Source organism: Ursus arctos, unplaced genomic scaffold (assembly GCF_023065955.2).
Source record: "Ursus arctos isolate Adak ecotype North America unplaced genomic scaffold, UrsArc2.0 scaffold_34, whole genome shotgun sequence".
NCBI lineage: Eukaryota > Metazoa > Chordata > Mammalia > Carnivora > Ursidae > Ursus > Ursus arctos.
The window spans coordinates 24,494,137-24,514,500 of NW_026623030.1; the positions used below are offsets into that span (position 1 = coordinate 24,494,137).

General features: G+C 43.0%; 1 protein-coding gene across 13 annotated transcripts in view; it reads right to left on the bottom strand.

Annotated features, from left to right (window-relative positions):
- CLIP1 (CAP-Gly domain containing linker protein 1) overlaps nucleotides 1-20,364 on the bottom strand; it is a 117,045-nt gene that overhangs the window by 69,550 nt on the left and 27,131 nt on the right. For all 13 annotated transcript variants that reach the window (XM_057305934.1, XM_026514812.4, XM_057305932.1 and 10 more), the window contains 2 exons: nucleotides 14,514-14,708; nucleotides 10,667-11,238 (listed from right to left, as the gene is read on the bottom strand). In XM_057305934.1, coding sequence (XP_057161917.1) covers nucleotides 10,667-11,238; nucleotides 14,514-14,598 — 657 coding nt within the window. In that variant the 5' untranslated portion in view covers nucleotides 14,599-14,708. The remainder of the gene's footprint in view (nucleotides 1-10,666; nucleotides 11,239-14,513; nucleotides 14,709-20,364) is intronic.

Genomic DNA, 20,364 nt, shown 5'->3' on the forward strand with positions numbered 1-20,364 from the left:
TGTTATCGGTGTGGAAAAGCCTTCAGTCAGAAAGGAGGTTTCATTGTTTACATCAGAGTCCATAAAGACCTGAAACCTGAAACCGAAGAGTTTCCACACCAAGGGGGAACTGAACCGTACCTGACAAGATCCACACAGGAGACAGACACCCTATCTGTGTGACCCATGTGGGAAAAGCTTCCTCAGAGAGGTAGTCTGGCTGTGCATCTGCAAAGCTTCTCTCAAAGACTCACCCTCTGACCACTCTCTTCTTCTTCCTCTGCTTCTTCTTTTTAAGGATTTTATTTATTTATTTGAGAGAGAGAGAGACAGAGCACAAGCAGGGGGGAAGAGGCAGAGGGAAAGGGAGAAGCAGACTCCCTGCTGAGCATGGGGTCCTGATCCCAGGACCCCGAGATCATGACCTGAGCCGAAGGCAGATGCTTAACCAACTGAGCTACCCAGGCACCCACTGACCACTCTCTTCAAAGGAAGTTCTCTTTATTAATTAAAAGTACAAAATCCTCAGATCAAGCAACCTATCCAATTCCATGGAATGAATGGAGACTCTTTCAGAAAGACCATCATAGGGCAAACTGACTTTTCTCCTTACCCTCAAACGAATATGAAAAATAAATGCCGTTTACTATAGAAAAATAAAAATTAAAAAAAATTTAAATACCACAAATAGCAGATAAGCAACTATTTCTCTAAATGCAGGTAATAAAATATACATTTACCCTTAAGAAAAAATACCATGCCACAAAACTTATTTGAAATGGATGACTACTGGTCCCTAGGATGGGTGGTTTTTATACTTTTTCTTCCACCAAACTTTGAACTCTTGACTCATATGACAGACAATATGCTTTCCCTCTTCCTGTGAAATACCATCAGTAGTTGCTCAAAATATCTTCTACAGAGACAGGAAGTCACATGAAGTCCTAAAATCACTCAAATGCTTTTCTGCTTAATCATTCTACAATCAGATTTTTTTCTAAGCATTTAAACATGATTGTTTAAAGTCAGTTTTACTTCCCAAGTGTTCCAGAGAATCCACGGTATTTTAGTATGTGCAGTTACATTAGATATAAGCCACAGTTTTCAAATCTACGTTTTAGGGGCAGATATCAAGATTCTTAGAGAAAAAAAATTTCAACATGAAAACAAAATACTAGATCCATGGCAAACACAAATAGCTACCATTTACTATCTTGACTCTCTGGATATGAGTATATTAACTCCTAAACTGTGGTCAATCTAAGTCAAAATTAGAAGTCACTACTGGGGGGCGCCTGGGTGGCACGGCAGTTGAGCGTCTGCCTTCGGTTCAGGGCGTGATCCCGGCGTTATGGGATCGAGCCCCACATCGGGCTCCTCCGCTGGGAGCCTGCTTCTTCCTCTCCCACTCCCCCTGCTTGTGTTCCCTCTCTCGCTGGCTGTCTCTATCTCTGTCGAATAAATAAATAAAATCTTAAAAAAAAAAAAAAAAGAAGTCACTACTGGAAACAAAATTAATTTAAACTAGAAACTCAATTAAAGGAAAACGAAGCCAGTTATCATGCTTTAGAAAATCTCAGATTTGTAAGTTCTCATTCATTCATTCAATATTTATTTCTTGAGTGCTTGGGTCCTTGGGATACAAATATAAACAGAATACAGTGTTGGCCACTGATGGAGAGAGAAACTGGGACAGGTAATTCCAGTGAAGAGTAGTAAGTACTTTAAGAGGTTTCTACAAAATGCTGTGGGAACAGACAAATGCCCCTCTTGCAAACTCCTTTACAAATAAGAACACTGATAAATTCTGCCAGCTAACAAGCAGGTCTACAAACAGGAAAGAGAAACACTTAATGCTCTCTGAACCCCCATCTATTGATGATGAGATTACAAGCCATGTAATCTCACTGTGCCTTGGTTTACAAAGCTATCAAATGTCCAATGTGTGCGAATGAGGGACTGTCTCACAAGAATATCGTGAGCAACACAACTTTGTGAAGTGGCCTCTTATTTGCCATATTCTAAGTTAAGCAGCTTATTTTTTTAAAAAGATTTATTTATTTGAGAGAGAGAAGGAGTGAGTGAGCAGGGGAGGGGCAGAGGGAGAGAGAGAGAGATTTAAGCAGACTCTCTGCTGAGAATAGAGCCCAATGAAGGGCTCGATCCCAAGACCCTGAACTGAAACCAAGAGTTAGCCGCTTAGCGGACTGAGCCACCCAGGCGCCTCAAGCAGCTTATTTATAAAAAGGTAAATATGACTAATTGGTATTTACCAAGTACAAATTTAGCCCTGACTTGAAAATCAGCTGTGAAATGAAGGTGCTAGCTAAGTATTTTCTATTACCTCAACTAGAGAGTCAACTCCATTTGGGCTAGTTCTTCCGGGTAAGTCTCCCATAGACAAGGGTAACACCTTCCTGCCCTGTTTTTACCCACGGGTCCTAACTGCACCTCTTGTCATACTTTACAATGTGACTCCTCCCCTTCGAGGGTATGTGACAGCTATACTGAAAACCCTCTAGTTCTTTAACAATCTTTAGGAGTACCTACTATGTGTCAGGCACTACCCTAAGTGCTGGAGATATGAACACGAATGACATACAAAGTTTCTAGACTTTCATGGAGCCTAAATTCTGGTCAGGGGAAAATGGACAATGAACAAGTCAGTAACTGAGAAGAACGATTTAAGTAGTGTAGAGGTCGAGGAAACAAAACAAAACAGGGTGATGTGACAGTGCCCGTGGAGGGTCTTTAGGTGGGGTGATGGGGAAAGGGTCCCGAGGAGGTGACCTTTGAGCCAAGGCTCGAATGACTACGAGGCACCCATCATGGGAAGACACAGGGGCAGAACATTCCAAGCAGAAGAAACAGCAAATCCCAAGGTGCAGATGAGTCTGGGGTTTAGGAAAGAGCATGGAAGCCAGTGTAGCGGAGTGGAGTGAGGCGGAGGGACATGTGGAGGGAGAGGGGCTCCGAGAGGGTGGGCAGGGTCCAGAGCACGTGGGCCCTGTGGGTCCTGGGAAGGAATTCAGAGTTTTATTTGAACGCAGTGGGAAGCCCTATTAGACAGCAGTGTCACCGCCAACTCTACAGCACCAGGAACACGGGCTGGCACAGACTGGAATGGACTGGAGGGTGTTAAATACAGCTGTTACAGGTTCTCTAAGCTAAATAAACGTCGTGGTTTCTTTACCCCCTTTATGCCATCAATCTGAGTTTCCCAATCTATAACATGACAGTAAATGAAACCCCTTAGAAAATTAACACGACGAGCACAGCGGATGTAGAACAGATACTCTCTCATAAACTCCAACTCTCCTGAGAACAAACAGGTAAAGAAAAGATGACATAATTACGAAGACAATGGTTAAAAGAAGAAAAAGTTATGCTTGACTTGCGTGTTAGCTCTTGAAATTTATCTTCCCTTCCCAGGAAGACAAAAGGGGGTGTGGAACAGGGGGTAACCTGTTACATCAGAGTGTGGGCAGAGAACTACTAACTTTTTCATACAAACTTATAAGTACTGAAATCAGGGCATTTTGAACTAGGAGCATGAATTCCTTAAACAAAAATTTAAGTAAATAAATAGTGAATTGATAAATAAAACGTGGTATATCCATAAAAGAGTATTTTAGCCATGAGAAGCAATGAACTACAACATGGTAAGCCTTCAAACATAATTTATGTGGAAGAGGCCAGACACAAAAAACTCTGTTATACAATGGCATTTATACAAAATGTCCAGGAAAGGCGTATGACAGAAGGCAGATCAGTGATTGCCCGGGGCTGGAGATGGGAGTGGAAGCGACTTGCCAAATGGTAAGAGGGAACTTCTTGGGGTGAGAGAAATATCCTAAAACTGGATTGTAGTGACTACATAACTCTATACATTAAAAATCATTGGGGTACCTGGGTGGCTCAGTCAGTTAACAGTCTGCCTTGGGCTGAGGTCATGATCCCAGGGTCCTGGGATTGAGCTCCCTGCTCTGGGGGGGAGCCTGCTTCTCCCTCTCCCTCTGCCTCTGCCTTTCTCTCATGAATGAATAAATAAAATCTTAAAAAAAAAAAAAAAAAAAACTCTTTGCCCAAACTCCTGGGCCCTTAGATGGACTCTAAGATAGTCTGGTAATTCTGCTTAAAGATTTCATGAAAGCAATACTAAGAGTTAGAAGATGGGATCTAGTAACAGTCTTTTCAACATTAGACTCAGGCCCGGGCAGTAGTCAATCTTTCCTCCCTCTGAGTCCCACAGTAGGACAGGGTGATCTGTGACCAGAAATTCCTGAGCCCCAGGAGCCTACACAAAGTTCTCAAGGCTGGAGAGATACCAGCTTTGATATCTGTAAGATATCTTACTTTTGCAAAAAGAACCTAATGTCATACCAATTAGCCAGGCCCAGGGACTGACCCCTGGAGAAAACTCTCCCAACACCGCAAAAACAAAACCACTGGTGCAGACACACAGGGCACCACCACGGGTTTTATGCGGAACCAGCATCAGCAGATCTACATTTTAGACGCACCACTCCATCATGGTGTGGAGGACAGACCTGGGGAGAGACGGGCTAGTGGCAGGGAGAGCGCCATGGACAGTGGCGTGGACAGTGGCGTGCCAGTCCAGGGGAAGGTGAGGTCATGGAGGACAACAGAGCTGGAGAGAGGAAGGGGGAGGCAGAAACCAAAGAAATGAAATCTGATGGGCGGATGGATGGTTTTATGCATTCCCGAGCCTCAGAAGTAAAAACACACTTATTCTACCCTCTCACAACAGAGAGCAGCGAGCCGGGCTCTAGAGATGTTTGCACCCACCATGAGCTGCTAAGATATGACTACTGACCCTGTCTGTGTGCAAAGAGGTGGCCGCAGCCGGAGTCAGCTTCTCACCAGAACTGAGAGGCTCTCTGCATTTGCCTGAGCAAAATCTATTGTGCTGGAAAAGATCGCCATCTTCAGACAAGGTCTCCAAAAAGAATTTTTAACATAATGTGAACAACCGGAGTCTTCTTAACTTTGAGGCATACAAAGTAACAGATCTTTCTGCTAATAGCTACTGTCCTATCAAGGTACAGAGAGGTCATAGTAAAGAACAGCTTCCCCAGAGCCCAAGAACCCACCCAGGCAGATGACGCACAAATGTCCAATGTAAGGGCAATGTCACAACCAGACTCGTAGATCTCGTAGTCACTGGTAAGAGGACTGAGAAAAACAGAAGAAATCAACTTACTAGAAAGGGCATATCTGTATGTTGTTCATGTAAACATAAAACGGTAATGGCTAGCTGGACCATAATCTGGCTGCGTATTACAAGTTTAAATGTTTATATATTCCTCTACACAGAAATTTCATTTCTGGGGAAAACAATGCGAGCAATCTAATGTCTATGATTAAATTAGGTACAGTACTTCCAAAGAGCGTGACACCAAATAGTAACATTATTTTAAACAGAGCTATATTTACTAGCATAGAAATGCCTTGAATCTACAGAAGTATATTGTGAAGTGTGTTGACATTAAATGATCCTACTACGTGCATGTTTTTTTTTAATTTTTTATTTATTTATTTGAAAGAGTGAGGGACAGCCAGCGAGAGAGGGAACACAAGCAGGGGGAGTGGGAGAGGAAGAAGCAGGCCCCCCAGCGGAGGAGCCTGATGTGGGGCTCGATCCCATAACGCCGGGATCATGCCCTGAGCCGAAGGCAGATGCTTAACCGCTGTGCCACCCAGGCGCCCCTACGTGCATGTTTTAAATTAATAAGTTACAGATAAATCTCACAAACATAACATCGAACAAATCAAGACACACATGAAGGAAGTATACCCTGGATGAACTGTAGTTATTTAAGGTTCAAGCACACACAAAATAAACCTTATGAATAAAGGTCTTTTTTAATTCTCAGGAAGACTCCTCTTTCACAGTATTCAAAAGCCCTACAGATCTACACTGCAAGATTCTTCCTATAAGAGCTCTGGGAGTACCTTGTAAGAAAATACCGCTTGTCGTTTTAAAAATAAAATGCTGAAAAGTCTCCTCGTTTACAGTCATAAGCTAAGAATTCATCACAGAACATACAGTCACAGACACGGAGACAACCATGTTGGAAACACAACAGCTGGAAGTTGGTCACCTTTCTCAAGAACCTGACGTCACCTCCATGAAATATCAAATCTACCCAAAAAACACAGTGAGACCATCTCAAAAAAAAACATTCAGGGCAATTAGTTAGCCCAGAGATTCCCAGTCTGCAAAGAGTTATGCTTCTGAAAGCCCAGCAAACCACAGCATAAAGCAATCTTCAGTGAGTCCCATGCAGTATTCATGAGGACAAACGGGAGCACAGAGAGGCCGGAGAGAGACAGGAGGGACACAGATGGATTTGTTACAAGCAGCTCTGAGGCCCCTCCTCGAGCCTCTAGATATTAAACCAAAATCAGCACAACTTACTCTACGGCTAATTCATCCCACGGTGACTGTGAGCATAAGGTGCAGGGGCGAGGTGACAAGGGGGCGCTTCTGCAAGCCCTGACTGCCTTCCTGAGACACACGTGCCTAATTCAGTCATAGCTCTGGAGCTCCTACTTGGATCTTACACAGGTCGTTTGGCTCAATATCATACCCGATGCAGAAGCCCACTTTCTTGCTCTTCCTGCAATGGGAGGAGGAAGCGAAGTTACACAGGGCGAGGGTCTGGAGAAGGCAAGCTCACCTCCTGTCTTCTCTGCACTGGTTCAACATGGCAGGAGCCATGAGCTCCCTGTGGGCAGGACCGGAAAAATTCTAGACCAAACCTCACATAAGAGGGATCTAATGACCAAATTAGTTTCACTGGGATTTTGGTAATCAACAGCATTTTTCTTTAATCAGGAAAATTCCAAATAAAATATTTTAGATTTCTAAACCTAATTTCCTTAATAAATTAATCTTGAAGTAAAAATGTTTCGTATTTCTAAATCAAAGATTTCTATTAAACAAAGCAGCATGTTAAAGGAGAAAAAAGCATCGGAACTAGGACAAGAGGACATGGTGAGACACGAACACATTTATCACACACTATACAACCTGAGGCAAGTCGTATCTCTTCTCTGGGCTTCAGTATTCTAAGCAAAAGGAAACATTCGGTGACCTCAAAAGAGGTTTCTAGAACCACAGCATTTTAGAGCTCTCCCTTTCTAGCTATAAAATGCTGTGGTTCTAAGGTACTCCTGTAATTTCTCCTAAAATACTAACCAAAGGCAGTAAATCATTTTATCACTTCCAATAACACTCTCATATGACTTCAGATTCTCATAGATTCAAATGAAATTCTGTTGCAAGTATGCTAGTTTTGAACATGTCATTAAAATTTTCCTAGAAATACACCATTCGAACCTCTACAATCCAACCGGCATCTGCAGATTCTCCTCCTTTCTTCCTATAAAACTGGAGGAAGTTTCCCTCTCTTAATCAAAGGCCACGCAATCCCCCTGTGTGTGAGCTGGGGATGCCACCTCTTTGAGGAACCTCACCCATCACTGATCCCCCCTCTCTACTGTATCTTTAACCAGCTCCTTGAGTCTAGCTCAGTTTAGCTACAATATAAATACTCCAGACCCTGCCGTCTTGAAAAAAAAAAAAAAAGAAAGAAAAGAAAAGAAACAAAATCTTCCTGAGACCCAACACTCCTCCAGCATCAGGCTGACCTCTGTGCTCTCCTCCAACTTTCAACCTCTTCAAAGAATGGTCACCTTCAACCCGTTCTTATCCACCTCCAATCCATTCTTACAAAGCAGCCAGAGTGGTCTTCCCAAGCTACAAATCCAACATCACTCTCATCGTTCTTAATGAGAACAGTCTGCCCTCATAGGTCCCACGGCACTTGTCCCTGCAGACACCACATCGTTAACTAGTCTCACCTCCCACCACACACTCACTGCATCTGGGGAAAGACACTGGCCTTTCCCCCAAACATGCCAAAGCCTTTCCGTCTCAGGAAGTCTGCCCTCCCTCAGCAAGAAGGCTCCCTCTCCCCACCAGCACTTCCTGCTACCAGGCCAATTCCTATCCTTCAGGTCTACTTTAATCATGACAGCCTCCTGGAAGCCTGTGGTTGTCAGTTAAACCATGCTGACCTTAGTCATTTCGGCTGTCTTAGCAGCCAAGCAGTATGCCACTGGACCAATATTTCAATCAACTGTTTGTCACATCGGCTGGCGGGAAGGGAGAGCTTCTTGTTTTGAAAGTGTGCCCTGTCCTTTCTCGAATGGGAAAGAAGTTGTTTACAGATAAGCACTTAAGACAGCATCGCATACAATCGGCAATCTAACCTACAAAGCAGTCCTGTGCTGAGGTCGTAGGTTTCTGCTTTAACCAAAGTTCACTAGGTAAGTGTGGGCCATAACCCTTAAATGTGTCTGTGCCCCTTAACCTGGTAATTCCACCTCTATGAAGTTATCCTACGAAAGTAAGATATATACACGGCAAAAATTTTTAGAGGCATTCATGGCAGCAGTATCTATACAGCAAAGAAGAAAAAAAAGCAAGCATCACAACTCCCGATCTCGGGGTAGTGAGTTCAAGTCCCATGACGGGTGTAGAGATTACTTAAAAATTAAAAGATACCCCCTCCAAAAAAAGGCATCAAAAAGCCTTTGTTGCCACAAAAGAGCAGATGTACCAAATTCAAAACTGGGACAGCAAGTGAACGTCAGCTGAACAATGGAGATTGAGCTCCCTCACACGGAAATGCTGTTTTAAAAACGCTCTAAGTTCTGATGCATCAACCTTTGAAATTCATGATGATTGTAACTGAAGAGGGAACTTACTGACCTTGAAACTAAGGGATCCAGAAGGAACCCCTTGAAGGTATGAGGTATCAATGGGTCCCCACAGGTATGTGAGGCCTCCTGGATTCATGGAGGGGCTAGGGGCCTGAGAGGCAGAAGTCCTGGGTTTTAAGTCTAAAATCTGCTGAGAACACACCATGTGATTAGTCACTTCATTTCTCTGGGCTTAAGCTTCCTTATCCATAAAACAACAAAATCACAAAAAACACTTCCAATTTTACAGTTACACTAACAATCATCAGCTCTCCACAACAGGCGCCAGAGTAAAAAGAGCACAATTTAAATTACAGGTCCACCCCTCTTTGGGAGCCCTTGGACTCTCGACCCCACCCCTCTGAGCCTCGGTCTCCTTCTCAGTTCCACGGGGCTGCTCCAGAGCACTGTGGAAACAGTACATGAGACACATGGTACACTAAGGGCTAACGGCTCTTCTTGTCCCCCCGCGGCACGCCTGGAAGCTGCCAGGCCTGGCGGAATTTGACAGCTGCTGAACAGATACAAGGAAAGGCAGAGCAGCGGGTCAGAGGCTGCTGACCAACTTCAGGCCCTACACTGAACTGACTCGAGTGTGGGGAGAGTGAAATAGTAAAGCTTTAAATTTTCATCAGGGAGAGAAAGAGCTACCACTGCTGAGCGTTCGCGTATCCCAGGCACTGCTAAGAATTTTATATGCATTATCTCATTTAATCCTCTCAATGATGCTAGGAGGTCAGTACTATTATCGTCTCACTCTTACAGATGAGAAACCTCGGAAGTTAAAGAACTCGCTGGGGTCACGAAGGCAGAGCTGGGGCTCAGCTTGTGTTTTTAGCACTGCGACACTGGCCTCTTGTTTAAAACAAAGAACAAACTGGGGCGCCCGGGTAGCTCAGTTGGTGAAGCACCTGCCTTTGGCTCAGGTCATGATCCCAGGGTCCCAAGATGGAGCCCCACATCGGGCTCCCTCAGCAAGGAGCCTGCTTTTCCCTCTGCTCCTCCCCTCTTCTCGTGCTCTCAAATAAATAAATAATCTTTTTAAAAAATAAAGAACAAAATCACTGGTGTAAATTCAGAGGCTCTAGAACATACAGTGCAGACCTTACACGTTGTGTTTCTTGCTTATTAGTAAATAGAAATGACTATTCACTTCGTTCCTCTTTGTAGATCTCAAGCAGACAACCCCTAACTCATATTCAAGCAAATAACTCCTAACCTTAAAGGAAAATAAACTGGAGATCATTTCAAAGGCAGAGAAATTCTGAAATAACATCCTATGATGTCTGAGTTTTTCAGGACCCCTAAGAAGCAGGATCTTATATACACCCACACACCACCGTTTTTTTTTTTTTTTTTAGATTTTTATTTATTTATTTAACAGAAAGAGAGAGAGAGCACATGCAGGGGGAGCTGCAGGCAGAGGGAGAGGGAGAAGCAGACTCCCTACTGAGCTGGGAGCCCGATGCGGGGTTCCATCCCAGGACCCCGGGATCATGACCTGAGCTGAAGGCAGACGCTTCACTGACTGAGCCACCCAGGCACCCAACCACACACCATCTTTACATCAAAAATTACAAACCAGGGTGAAAAACTTTTATAAACACATCCAAGTCCACTTCTGAGCTTGTTTTGCCAAGTAACAGTTACAAGTAATAACCTCAACATTCCTTTGGCTAAACTGGTAGATAGAATCAGAACCAATCATTGCAAACTTATGCTCATACTATGCTCAAAAGACATAGCCATGTTCACACGTAAACCAAACACTAGAAAAGCTGATTAATTTCTCTATAAATGAGCGGTCCCTCTAGAACAGACTCCGAGCCTGTATGTGTGCATTTCAACCATTCATCAGTTCAACACAATGACCTCAGAATGTTTCTGGACTCACCAATACTCTGTCTCCAATTTTGAGCTCTCTCTCTCCTTTCTTGATTGAACCGGCCTCTGAGAGGTTGGAGATAGATTCACTGGCAGTTTTTGTAAGGTTGCTGATCTGAGACGCAGCTGAAGGTTCCTTTGCTGTTGGCTGGGATGATTTATGGGGGATGTTTGAAGGGGCTGCTGGGGAGGGGGTCATCACGCTGGCTGCGGAGGAGGACAGAGGCGAAGTCGCTCTGGAAGCAGGCGTTGTCTGCAGGCCGTTAGCTTCATCTTCCGCCTGCACCTTCCTTGTCAACTTCGAAGGGCGGGTGAATATGCCCTTTAGAGGCTCACACTGGAAATACCGAACTCCTGCCACCGAACCATCATTCTTGCCTATGGGTTCATCTAAAACAATCCCGGCCCACTGGCCTGGTGCAAACTGGGTTTCTCCCAGAAACTGGATGAATCCAGGCTTATTCCCATTCACCCAAACTCTCTCCCCAACTCGAAAGTCATCTACAAATTCCTCCTGTGCCTCAGAGGATGGGGCGTTTGATGCTTTCTCACTGGATGTTGTTCTTTCCACTGGAGCTACAACTGCAAACAGAAGAAAGGATCAGAAAAGACTCAATTTCATATTCAAGCAGGCAACTCCTAACTTAAAAGAAAATAAACTGGAGAAAGCCCAAAGGAACAGGAGCAGTCACAGCTCTTTTAAGGTATTCTGTACATCTGTCCTTCTGTCCTTTTTTTTTTTTTTTTTAAGCAAGGAAGCCAAAATTACTTGACCTATCAGAGCGCTTGGCTGGCTCAGTCGGAAGAGCACACGACTCTTGATTTCAGGATCATGAGTTCGAGCCCCATTGGGGTGTAGAGATCACTTAAATCAATAAAACTTGAAAAAAGAAAAAGAAAAAAGGACTTAGTTCATCGGTACCATTCTCAATGCTGTTGAAACTCAGTGAGCCAGTAGTATTTAATCCTTATTGGCAGTTAAGACTGGAAAAAGTCAAAGCAAGGGGGAAAAAGGTCCCTTTACTAAAGTTCATAACACAGGTCTGCTTTCATGCTTTCCTCCACCCCCCACCCTGCACATCATGAGCAAACACTTTCCGGATCCCCGGAGATGGGCTCTATTCCTGCATGTGAGTAGTCAGGGAAGGCTGACAAGTCCAGGACCTTGGACCCAGAGATTCGCAATCAGGTTTGAAGGAGGAGGAGATTCAGTGCTACAGCCCTGCCATCTCATTCCAAGACCAACAAATAAACCCTATTCCTTTGCTGGCAGAGATGGAAATCACAGAAAGGAGAAAAAGAAAAAGATAGCACCTGGCCCAACTCCCTGCTAAGGCAAGACGACTTTATGCAATCTCTACCTTGCAGTAAAAACAGAAGTTATATTTTGCCAGAAATGTGATATTTACACCAGAAACTCAAGCATTCGACCAGCAACCATTTACTAAGTATTTGGTATGAACCGGCAAAGAAAGCCCACATTCTTAAGCACTCTACTATTTATTAGGCATATTGTGATCTTAGGTGTTACATGACCTGAGTTCAATTTCTTCATCTGTAAGGGGAAAGTAGTATCTATCTTAAGAGTTTTATTAAATGAAATAATGTATTTATTCATGCTGCCCCTTCCTATGAGTTTCTACCACTCCGGCACTCGTCCCAGGCATTGTTCTCACTAGGGGACAAAGCAAGACAGCACAGTCCATGCCCTTATAGAGCCAAGAGCTTAGAGGTGTGGACACAGACAGTCAAGAGACACACCAGGTAATTTCAGGTGATATCAGTGCTGTGGCAGAGACAGTGTCTTTAGGCAGAGCAGTCAGGGAAGGCCTCCTGGAGGAGGTAACATCTGGCCTGAGGCCTGATCAACAGAAAAGAGTGAATCATGAGTAGATGGGGAAACAAGAGTAGTCTGGCCCACCTACAGGGGGTGCTGAACATCCCTTTACCCTACCTAGAAGAAGAGACTGGCATTTCAGTTTGTGGTCCGTTTTTTTGTTTTGTTTTTTCTTTTTTTAGAAGACAATAAATGCTCTCAAATCAAACAGATAATAATCTGCCAAAGACAGGCCAGCCCTGTCAGTTTTTTAGAATCTATTCCAGCTTTGTACATGAACAATTCTTCCTGACAGGGTGCTGCAAGCATGAGTTTCTGAAAAACAATCTTCATAAAAGTGCTCAAACAGGCAACGATTTCGTTTTAAGCATCTAAGTTTTAGTGTTTATAAGCTGTCTTACTCTTAATAACACCATGTAATGTGTGGCAAGTACTGCTGAGGAAACCAAGTCGAATTTCTCATGATCCCCTGCACTTAAGGACTTTACATGCTAAGGGGTGTGCATAAAAAATGCTAAAAGTGGGGCGCCTGGGTGGCGCAGTCGTTGGGCGTCTGCCTTCGGCTCAGGGCGTGATCCTGGCGTTCCGGGATCGAGTCCCACATCGGGCTCCTTGGCTGGGAGCCTGCTTCTTCCTCTCCCTCTCCCCTGTTGTGTTCCCTCTCTCGCTGGCTGTCTCTCTGTCACATAAATAAATAAAATCTTTAAAAAAAAAAAATGCTAAAAGTGAAAAAGACAATTCTAAAATGTGGGGCATGAGTATGACCATGGAAGGGTGTGAGGAAGGGGAGACATTTGAATGGGTCCTAAAGAGAGGAAGGATTTTGAGGGGAAGGAGAATAGGAGACACCACAGTAAAGCTTTCCTCTAAGATGTTTTATGGCCTCCCTCATAAGACCCCAGTTTTATCCTGATACACAAAATGTAAATAATTTGAGATCTTCACTCAATCAACAAACATTTAACGAGTTCCTGTTATGAGCCAGGCAATGTTCTAGGTATGTGGGTAAATTTAGGCAGTGAAAAAACACTACAAAGATCCCTGCCCTCGTGACATATCAATGAGGTTTTATGGAAAAATCTGAAGAAACAATGTTGGACTTAATATTTTGCAGTGGAAACCTGACTCTCTGGAATGGCTGATAACCTATCTAATAGCATATAAACCACATGAAAAGACCAGAATAGCAAGCATCAGATACCCTCTCCTGACTCTCTTAGCCTGCTCCCTTGAAACCAAAGGACAACTTCAGATCACTTACTGTCATCAAATCTTTTAAGCCAGATTCACCTTTGTTTTCTCTACAAATCCCTAAACCCCAAAGAGAAAGGCCCAGATGAGTTTAGGAAGGCACAGACAGAAAAACAAAATACCTTAACATTGTAAGGATTAAATACTGAAGTTTACTTGACAACTATTTTAGCACCTTGCACTAAATTAACTAAGAGCTCTTCATTAAGATTTTTAGATACAGGGGGCACCTGGGTGACTGAGTCAGCAGTCAGTTGAGCAGCCAAATCTTGATTTTGGCTCAGGTCATGATCTCTGGGTCCTGGGATCTAGCCCTGTGTTGGGGGTCCACACTCAATGGGGAGTCTGCTGCAGGATTCTCTCTCTCCCTATACTACCCTTCACCCACCCCTTCAAATAAATAAATCTTAAAAAAAATATTTTTAGGTATAAAATTCCATATTTTTTAAAGATTTATTTATTTTAAAGAGAGAGACAGCAAGAGAGAACGAGCAGGGAAAGGGGAAGAGGGGGAGGGAGAGGGACAAGCTGACTCCCCACTGAGCACATAGCCCTACATGGGCCTGGATCTCAGGACCCTGAGATCATGACCTGAGCCGAAACCAAGAGTCCGAATGCCTAATCAACTGTGCCACCCAGGTGCCCCTAAAATTCCATGTCGTTTAGTTAAAGCTTCTTCAAATATTTTCAAAAATAAAATTGTTTAAAGGCTGTCTTTTAAAAGTTTCCAAATAGGATTCTAATTTAGATATAAATCATAAAGCCTTACCAGCAGCAGGTGTCTTCAAGGCTGTGCTTCCAGGCTTCAGGATCTTGGTAGGGGCCTTGAGCCCACTTGGTTTTAACATACTCATTGTCGTTAGTATGTCGGAGCTGTTCTTCCCTTGCCTGTTGCCACTATCTTGCCCCAAACATTGATACAACTGTGGGTGTTTCTATGGTGAAGTCAGTCTCTGGGTTAAATCTGAAAGAGAAAAATAAAAACAGAATTTAGAATCTACGGAGGAAGAAAGTAGAAATAACACCTATTATTAAAGCAGCTTTCACGAGCTAAACTTTTCCTTATACATGATGACAAACTGTCTCCACACTGAACCTAGGAAACGATAAAAACAGGAGATGCTGCTGAGATAGATTTAGAAGCAATTTACTACCTGCTTAGTTGAGCCTAGAATACATTCACTTCTCTTTACCTAATATTACCAGCTTGGTACAGTGCCTAAAATCCCACAGTCCATCCACATAAGGGGGTTCCAAAAAATGTGCCCAAATTTAGTGGCAGGAGAAGAAGGGAGCTTTCAGTTTTTACTTCATTCATTTCTATATTTTTGAAGTTCTGTGACCAAAGCCTGTATTAACCGTGTACTTTTTTAAGTTCACAGAATTATGCAATGCTTAATATAAAACCATATACTCACATATACTATGAGACTAGAGAAAGGTTCAAACTCTGTAAGAAAAAGATGTATCTGGGAAGTGCCCAAGGAAAAAAAATTTTTTTGTTCTGTCCATAGAAACACAATATACTTCTGATTTACTCAAGACCAGGTATGAACCTACAGCCTTGGAGCTCAGGCAAGATAGGATCTTGTCTTAACTCTCTTTAAGAGGAAAAAGACACTTGATGTAATGAACACTGAGTGTTACCTGCAATTGATGAATCACTAAATTCTACCTCTGAAACTAATTTTAAAAATTAAAAAAAAAAAGAGGAGAAAGGTTTTGGGATTCTGGAATGTGGGGAAAGATTTCCAGATTTTACACTTAAAAACAGAACAATTCGATCAAAGAGAAAACTGCTATTTATTGACTCTCTGTCAAATGATTGTGTTTTTGCACTTTGCTAGTAGAGCTTGGATGATGAGGCACCGATGTTACTCTGCCATCCTCTCCTCTTACAAGCAATGACAAGCATCAGCAAAAGTATCTGGCCAGGGATGACAGAGGAGCCTGCTCTGGCCCCAGAAGTGGGCTGAATGGTGCAGACTGCCCCCACTCCCAACACACATATATCCATCCAGAACCTGTGAATGTGGCCTTATTTGGAAAAAGCCTTTACAGATGTAATTCAGTTAATGATCTTGAGATGAGATCATCCTAGATGACCTGGGTGGGCCCTAAATCCAATGACAAGTGTCCTTATTAGAGGAAGAGAACACATCAAGGAGGTGCAAGAATGAGGGAGGCAGAGACTGCAGTGATGTGTCCAAAGCCAAGCATGGCCCACAGCCACCAAGAGCTCAGGGACAGGCATGAGCTGAGTGCTCCCTCAGGGCCTCTGGTAAGAACCAACCTGCCGGCACATCGCTTTTTGACTTCTGGCCTCCAGAACGGAGAGAACACATTTCTGTTGTTTGAACCCCCCAGTTTGTGATCATTAGTTAAGGGGGCCCGAGGAAACTAATACAGTCACACCAGTTTCTCCGTTCAAAGATAATCAGACTGAACAGAAATCATACCAAGACGGTTGCCTCATTAGGCTCCATTTGCAGATTCCCCGTGGTTCTTAAAAGGGTCCAAAATGGTACGAGGTGTTTTTAAAAATGTCAGAGGTAAGTTCTGTGGTTTTGAGAAGACTCTGATTAACAGAGAAAGAAATGCTGTTTCCTAGAAGGCAGTGATTGCCAATCCTATTAATACAAAATTCCTAGGCTCCTTTCTATCCCCACGATCATCATCCCTGCCACGATGGTGGCAGTGAGTGTGGGAGAAGTCTGTGTGCCAGGGCAGGTGGTGGATTCAGGGTCAGGTTTGAAGCCATTTGCTTCACTATCAGACCCTCACCATACACAGCCTGTAAGTTACAAGCAGATTTCCTGGCTCTTGCTACTGTCTTAGATGGAAGGTAATGGCTGAGTCCCCTCTAACCGCAGCTGAGAAGACTATTTACTTGTACGGAGAATTTGAGAAGGGTGGGGACAGGCGAAGGGCAGAAGCTGCTGTGGGGCCTTGTTATTCTGTGCCTACTCTCCACCCTGGCCCAACATCATAAGGTGAAAGGGTCAGGTAGGTAAGAGCAAAACAGAGAGAGAGAGTACAATGGTCCTGGGGAAGCTATTATATGGTAAGAAAAGAGGATGACGTGCTCCTTAAAATACTTTCAGGCAGAACAGTGAGTTCTTGGGCTCTGGTCAAGCACTCCTCCCTAAAGAGAGATTTTGAAAACCACCACAATCAGCAACTCGGAAGCCTCAGCCAATTTCAAATTTTGCAGCTCAACACCTGAGCTCACAAAAATCTGACCATCTAAAAGCCTCAGCCTAAGGAACAGAGCATGTGGTTATTATGAACCTAAGAATAGCAATAAACCCAAAGTCTAGGACTTTGTGGTCTAATGTGAACGCCTCTGCCTCTTGGTCCCTCCGAGTCATCTGAATCCCAAAGCAGGGAACTGTGACCAAGATATAACAAAGGAGAGTCTCAATAAAAGAATTAGGAGCAACACCAGCAACGCTAGGCTTTTAAATCTTCCAATCAAGTTTCTTCTTCATGTATTATTAATGAATGGCATGTCGGGCTTGATTTAAAAAACCAATTCCCTGAAAAACAAAAGATCAAAGTTTTGGTCATGGTACCCACAAACTGTAATGACCAAGAAGCAACATCTCTGTGTAGCCTTTCAAGGTCAGTGACGGTCACTTTAAAACTAATCAATTCCAAAACATGAAAAAGGAAAAGGGGAAAAAAAAAAAAAAGATGTACTTGCCTCACTAATATGCTGAGCGTAGTTGAATTTCTGATGTTTGTGCTTACTAAATCTCAAGACTTTTGAACCTAAATAAGACAAACTGCCCATCTCCTCTATCCTCCGAACATGTAAGGACCACAAAACATAGATTATCATCTAGAAATTGTTTTTATGCATATTATTGCCCCATCTGAGGCTTACAATTCTGTGGATCAGTTACTATTATCCTTTCTTAACAAATGAATTAACACCTCAGAAATGAACATGCATTTCCTCATTTGTTGATGATCTATTGCCTGAGGTCACTTGCCTAAGCAGCACAGGTGTGAACGGCAGGCCTGATTCCACAGTCCAAGTTCTTCCCACTAAACCTAACACTCAAACTTAGGAGGGACCGCACATCACAATTAAAAACGTTAGGACTCATCTTACTAAAATGACCTACATGTGTACAGCACCAAGAGTGCCCAAAGCACAAAGATAAAACTGTCTTATCTGCATTTTAAAATAACTGTGAAGGTAGGTGAACAATTGTCAGTATGGCCATTCCTGGTCAAAGAGAATGAAAGTCCGAGCAGTTAAATAGCTTTCTCAAGGTCACTCAAAGAAGTGGTGGCTCTTTGGGGAGGCTGGGTGGCTCAGTTGGTTAAGTGTCTGACTCTTGATTTCAGCTCAGGTCATGACCTCAGGTCATGAGATCGAACCCCACATTGGGCTCCTCGCTGAGCATGGAGGCTACAAAGGATTCTCTTTCTCCCTCTCCTTCTGTATGGCATATGTACACACACACCCATACTGATTTCATACATATAATTTGATACTTAAAAAGTGAAAACACACCAAATGAAGAAAGGTGATCATGCATTGCCAAACTAAAAAGAAGTATATATAACCCAGGAAGTCCAGAAAAAGGAAATTAAAAAGAAAATGTCAGGGCACCTGTGTGGCTCAGTTGTTAAGTGTCTGCCTTCGGCTCAGGGCGTGATCCCAGCGTTCTGGGATCGAGCCCCACATCAGGCTGCTCTTCTGGAAGCCTGCTTCTTCCTCTCCCACTCCCCCTGCTTGTGTTCCCTCTCTCACTGGCTGTCTCTATCTCTGTCAAATGAATAAATAAAATCTTTTAAAAAAATGTCTATTTTATGGACACTGGAAAAAGGTTCTCTGGAAAATAAACAAGGGTAGTCTATGGAGAAGGAGGAATCAAGATTGCAAAAGCTGCATGAAAATCAGCATTAAGGATATCTGAAACAAGGCTCCAAAATTCCACACTCAGATAAAGGTTTGGGTCTCCAATAGCAACCAAAGGGAATGGTGTCTTTTGGTATTTCTCTCACTATAAATACACAAAGTTATATTTTATAAACCATAATCTCTAAATTTATTATGATTCAAGAGTCTCACCTGTGAGTAAACAAATTTTAAAAATTGAGTTTCTGAACTCACAGAGTGGAGTGTAAGCTCACCAAGGTAGGAGTGGCAAAACTATGCCATTCTGCCAACTCTGACTTTCATTACTGTAACACCGTGGTTCTCAGAGTGAGGTCCATGCACTCTTACGGCACCCTGAGACCCTTCAGGGAAACAGAACTATCTGCACAGTATCACTAAGACATTTTTTGCCTTTTCCACCTCGTTGATGTTTCTACTGACGGTGCAAAAGCGCTGGTGGGCGTGGACTGTAGGCGCCGTGTCAGCGCAATGAGAACACAGTTCTCTGTATGCTCTGCCACCCGTACTTGCAGGAGGGGGAGAAGCCACTTTCACGTAACAGTGTGAAGCACTTGGTGTAGCAGAAAAACGAATCATTTTATTGTATTTCAACCCTTAAATACGTGCCCTTTTTTTTTTTTTAAAAGATTTTGTTTATTTAACAGAGAGAGAGAGAGACTGAGCAGGAGGGAGAGAAGCGAACCTGAAGCAGACTACGCACTGAGTGCGGAGCCCAATGTGGGGCTCGATCTTAGGACTCTGAGACCGAGCCGAAACCAAGAGTTGGACGCTTAACCAACTGAGCCACCCAGGCGCCCCAAATACGTGCCTTTTTAATACTCTGCAAAATGGGAAGCTCGCATGAAGCACGTCTGCTGTGAGCCGCTGCACCGCGTCTCAGAGAAAAACGTGTGCAAAGAAGCTGCAGGCTCAGTTAGCCACGTTTTTCATAGAATGTCAATTTTACTTGAAAAAATGACTGATACACTGTGGTTACTGAGCTGTGGGTATCTGGCAGGTATTTTCTTGAAAATGAACTATGTGACCCAGTCACTTCAAGGAAAACAACTCTTTGTTGACAATGAGAGATTTTAAGCTTTCAAGGGAAACTTGGAACCTTGGAAAACATATCCTCCACTGTGAGCCTGACAGCTTCCCAATACTGAAGTCTTTGCTAATGAGATCAACGGTATTAACAAATGTAATTTTTGCGTAGTATATAATGAAATGTGTCAATATATGGAAATGTGCCTCTCCACGAATCAATATTTTTCAACCTACAACGCATGTTACAAAATCATCAAAGCACAAAGTAGACCAACGGATTTTTATGTAATGATAAAAGTTCATTCATACAGTTTCAGATGTCACTTTTATGAAACTACAACCTATCAAATTTTGGGAGTAGTATCAAAGAAGAAAATCCATAATTATCTGAAAATGCTCTTAAAATACTTTTTTCCTCTCCTCTTCATCTGTCTGAGGCCAATTTTCTTCATGCACATCAATGGAAATAACTTCTCACTGCAGATCACATGCAGAAGCAGCTGCCTTCTATTAAGCCTGTCTTCTATTACAGACAGATTCGCAAAAAAGTAAAAACAATGTCATCTTCGCTCTAAAGTTTTTGTTTTAGAGAAAGTTATTCATTAAACGTTTATGTAATGTGTAATGGGTTTATTATAATTCCGGATGAACTGATATTTTCAGCTTTAATTTCTAA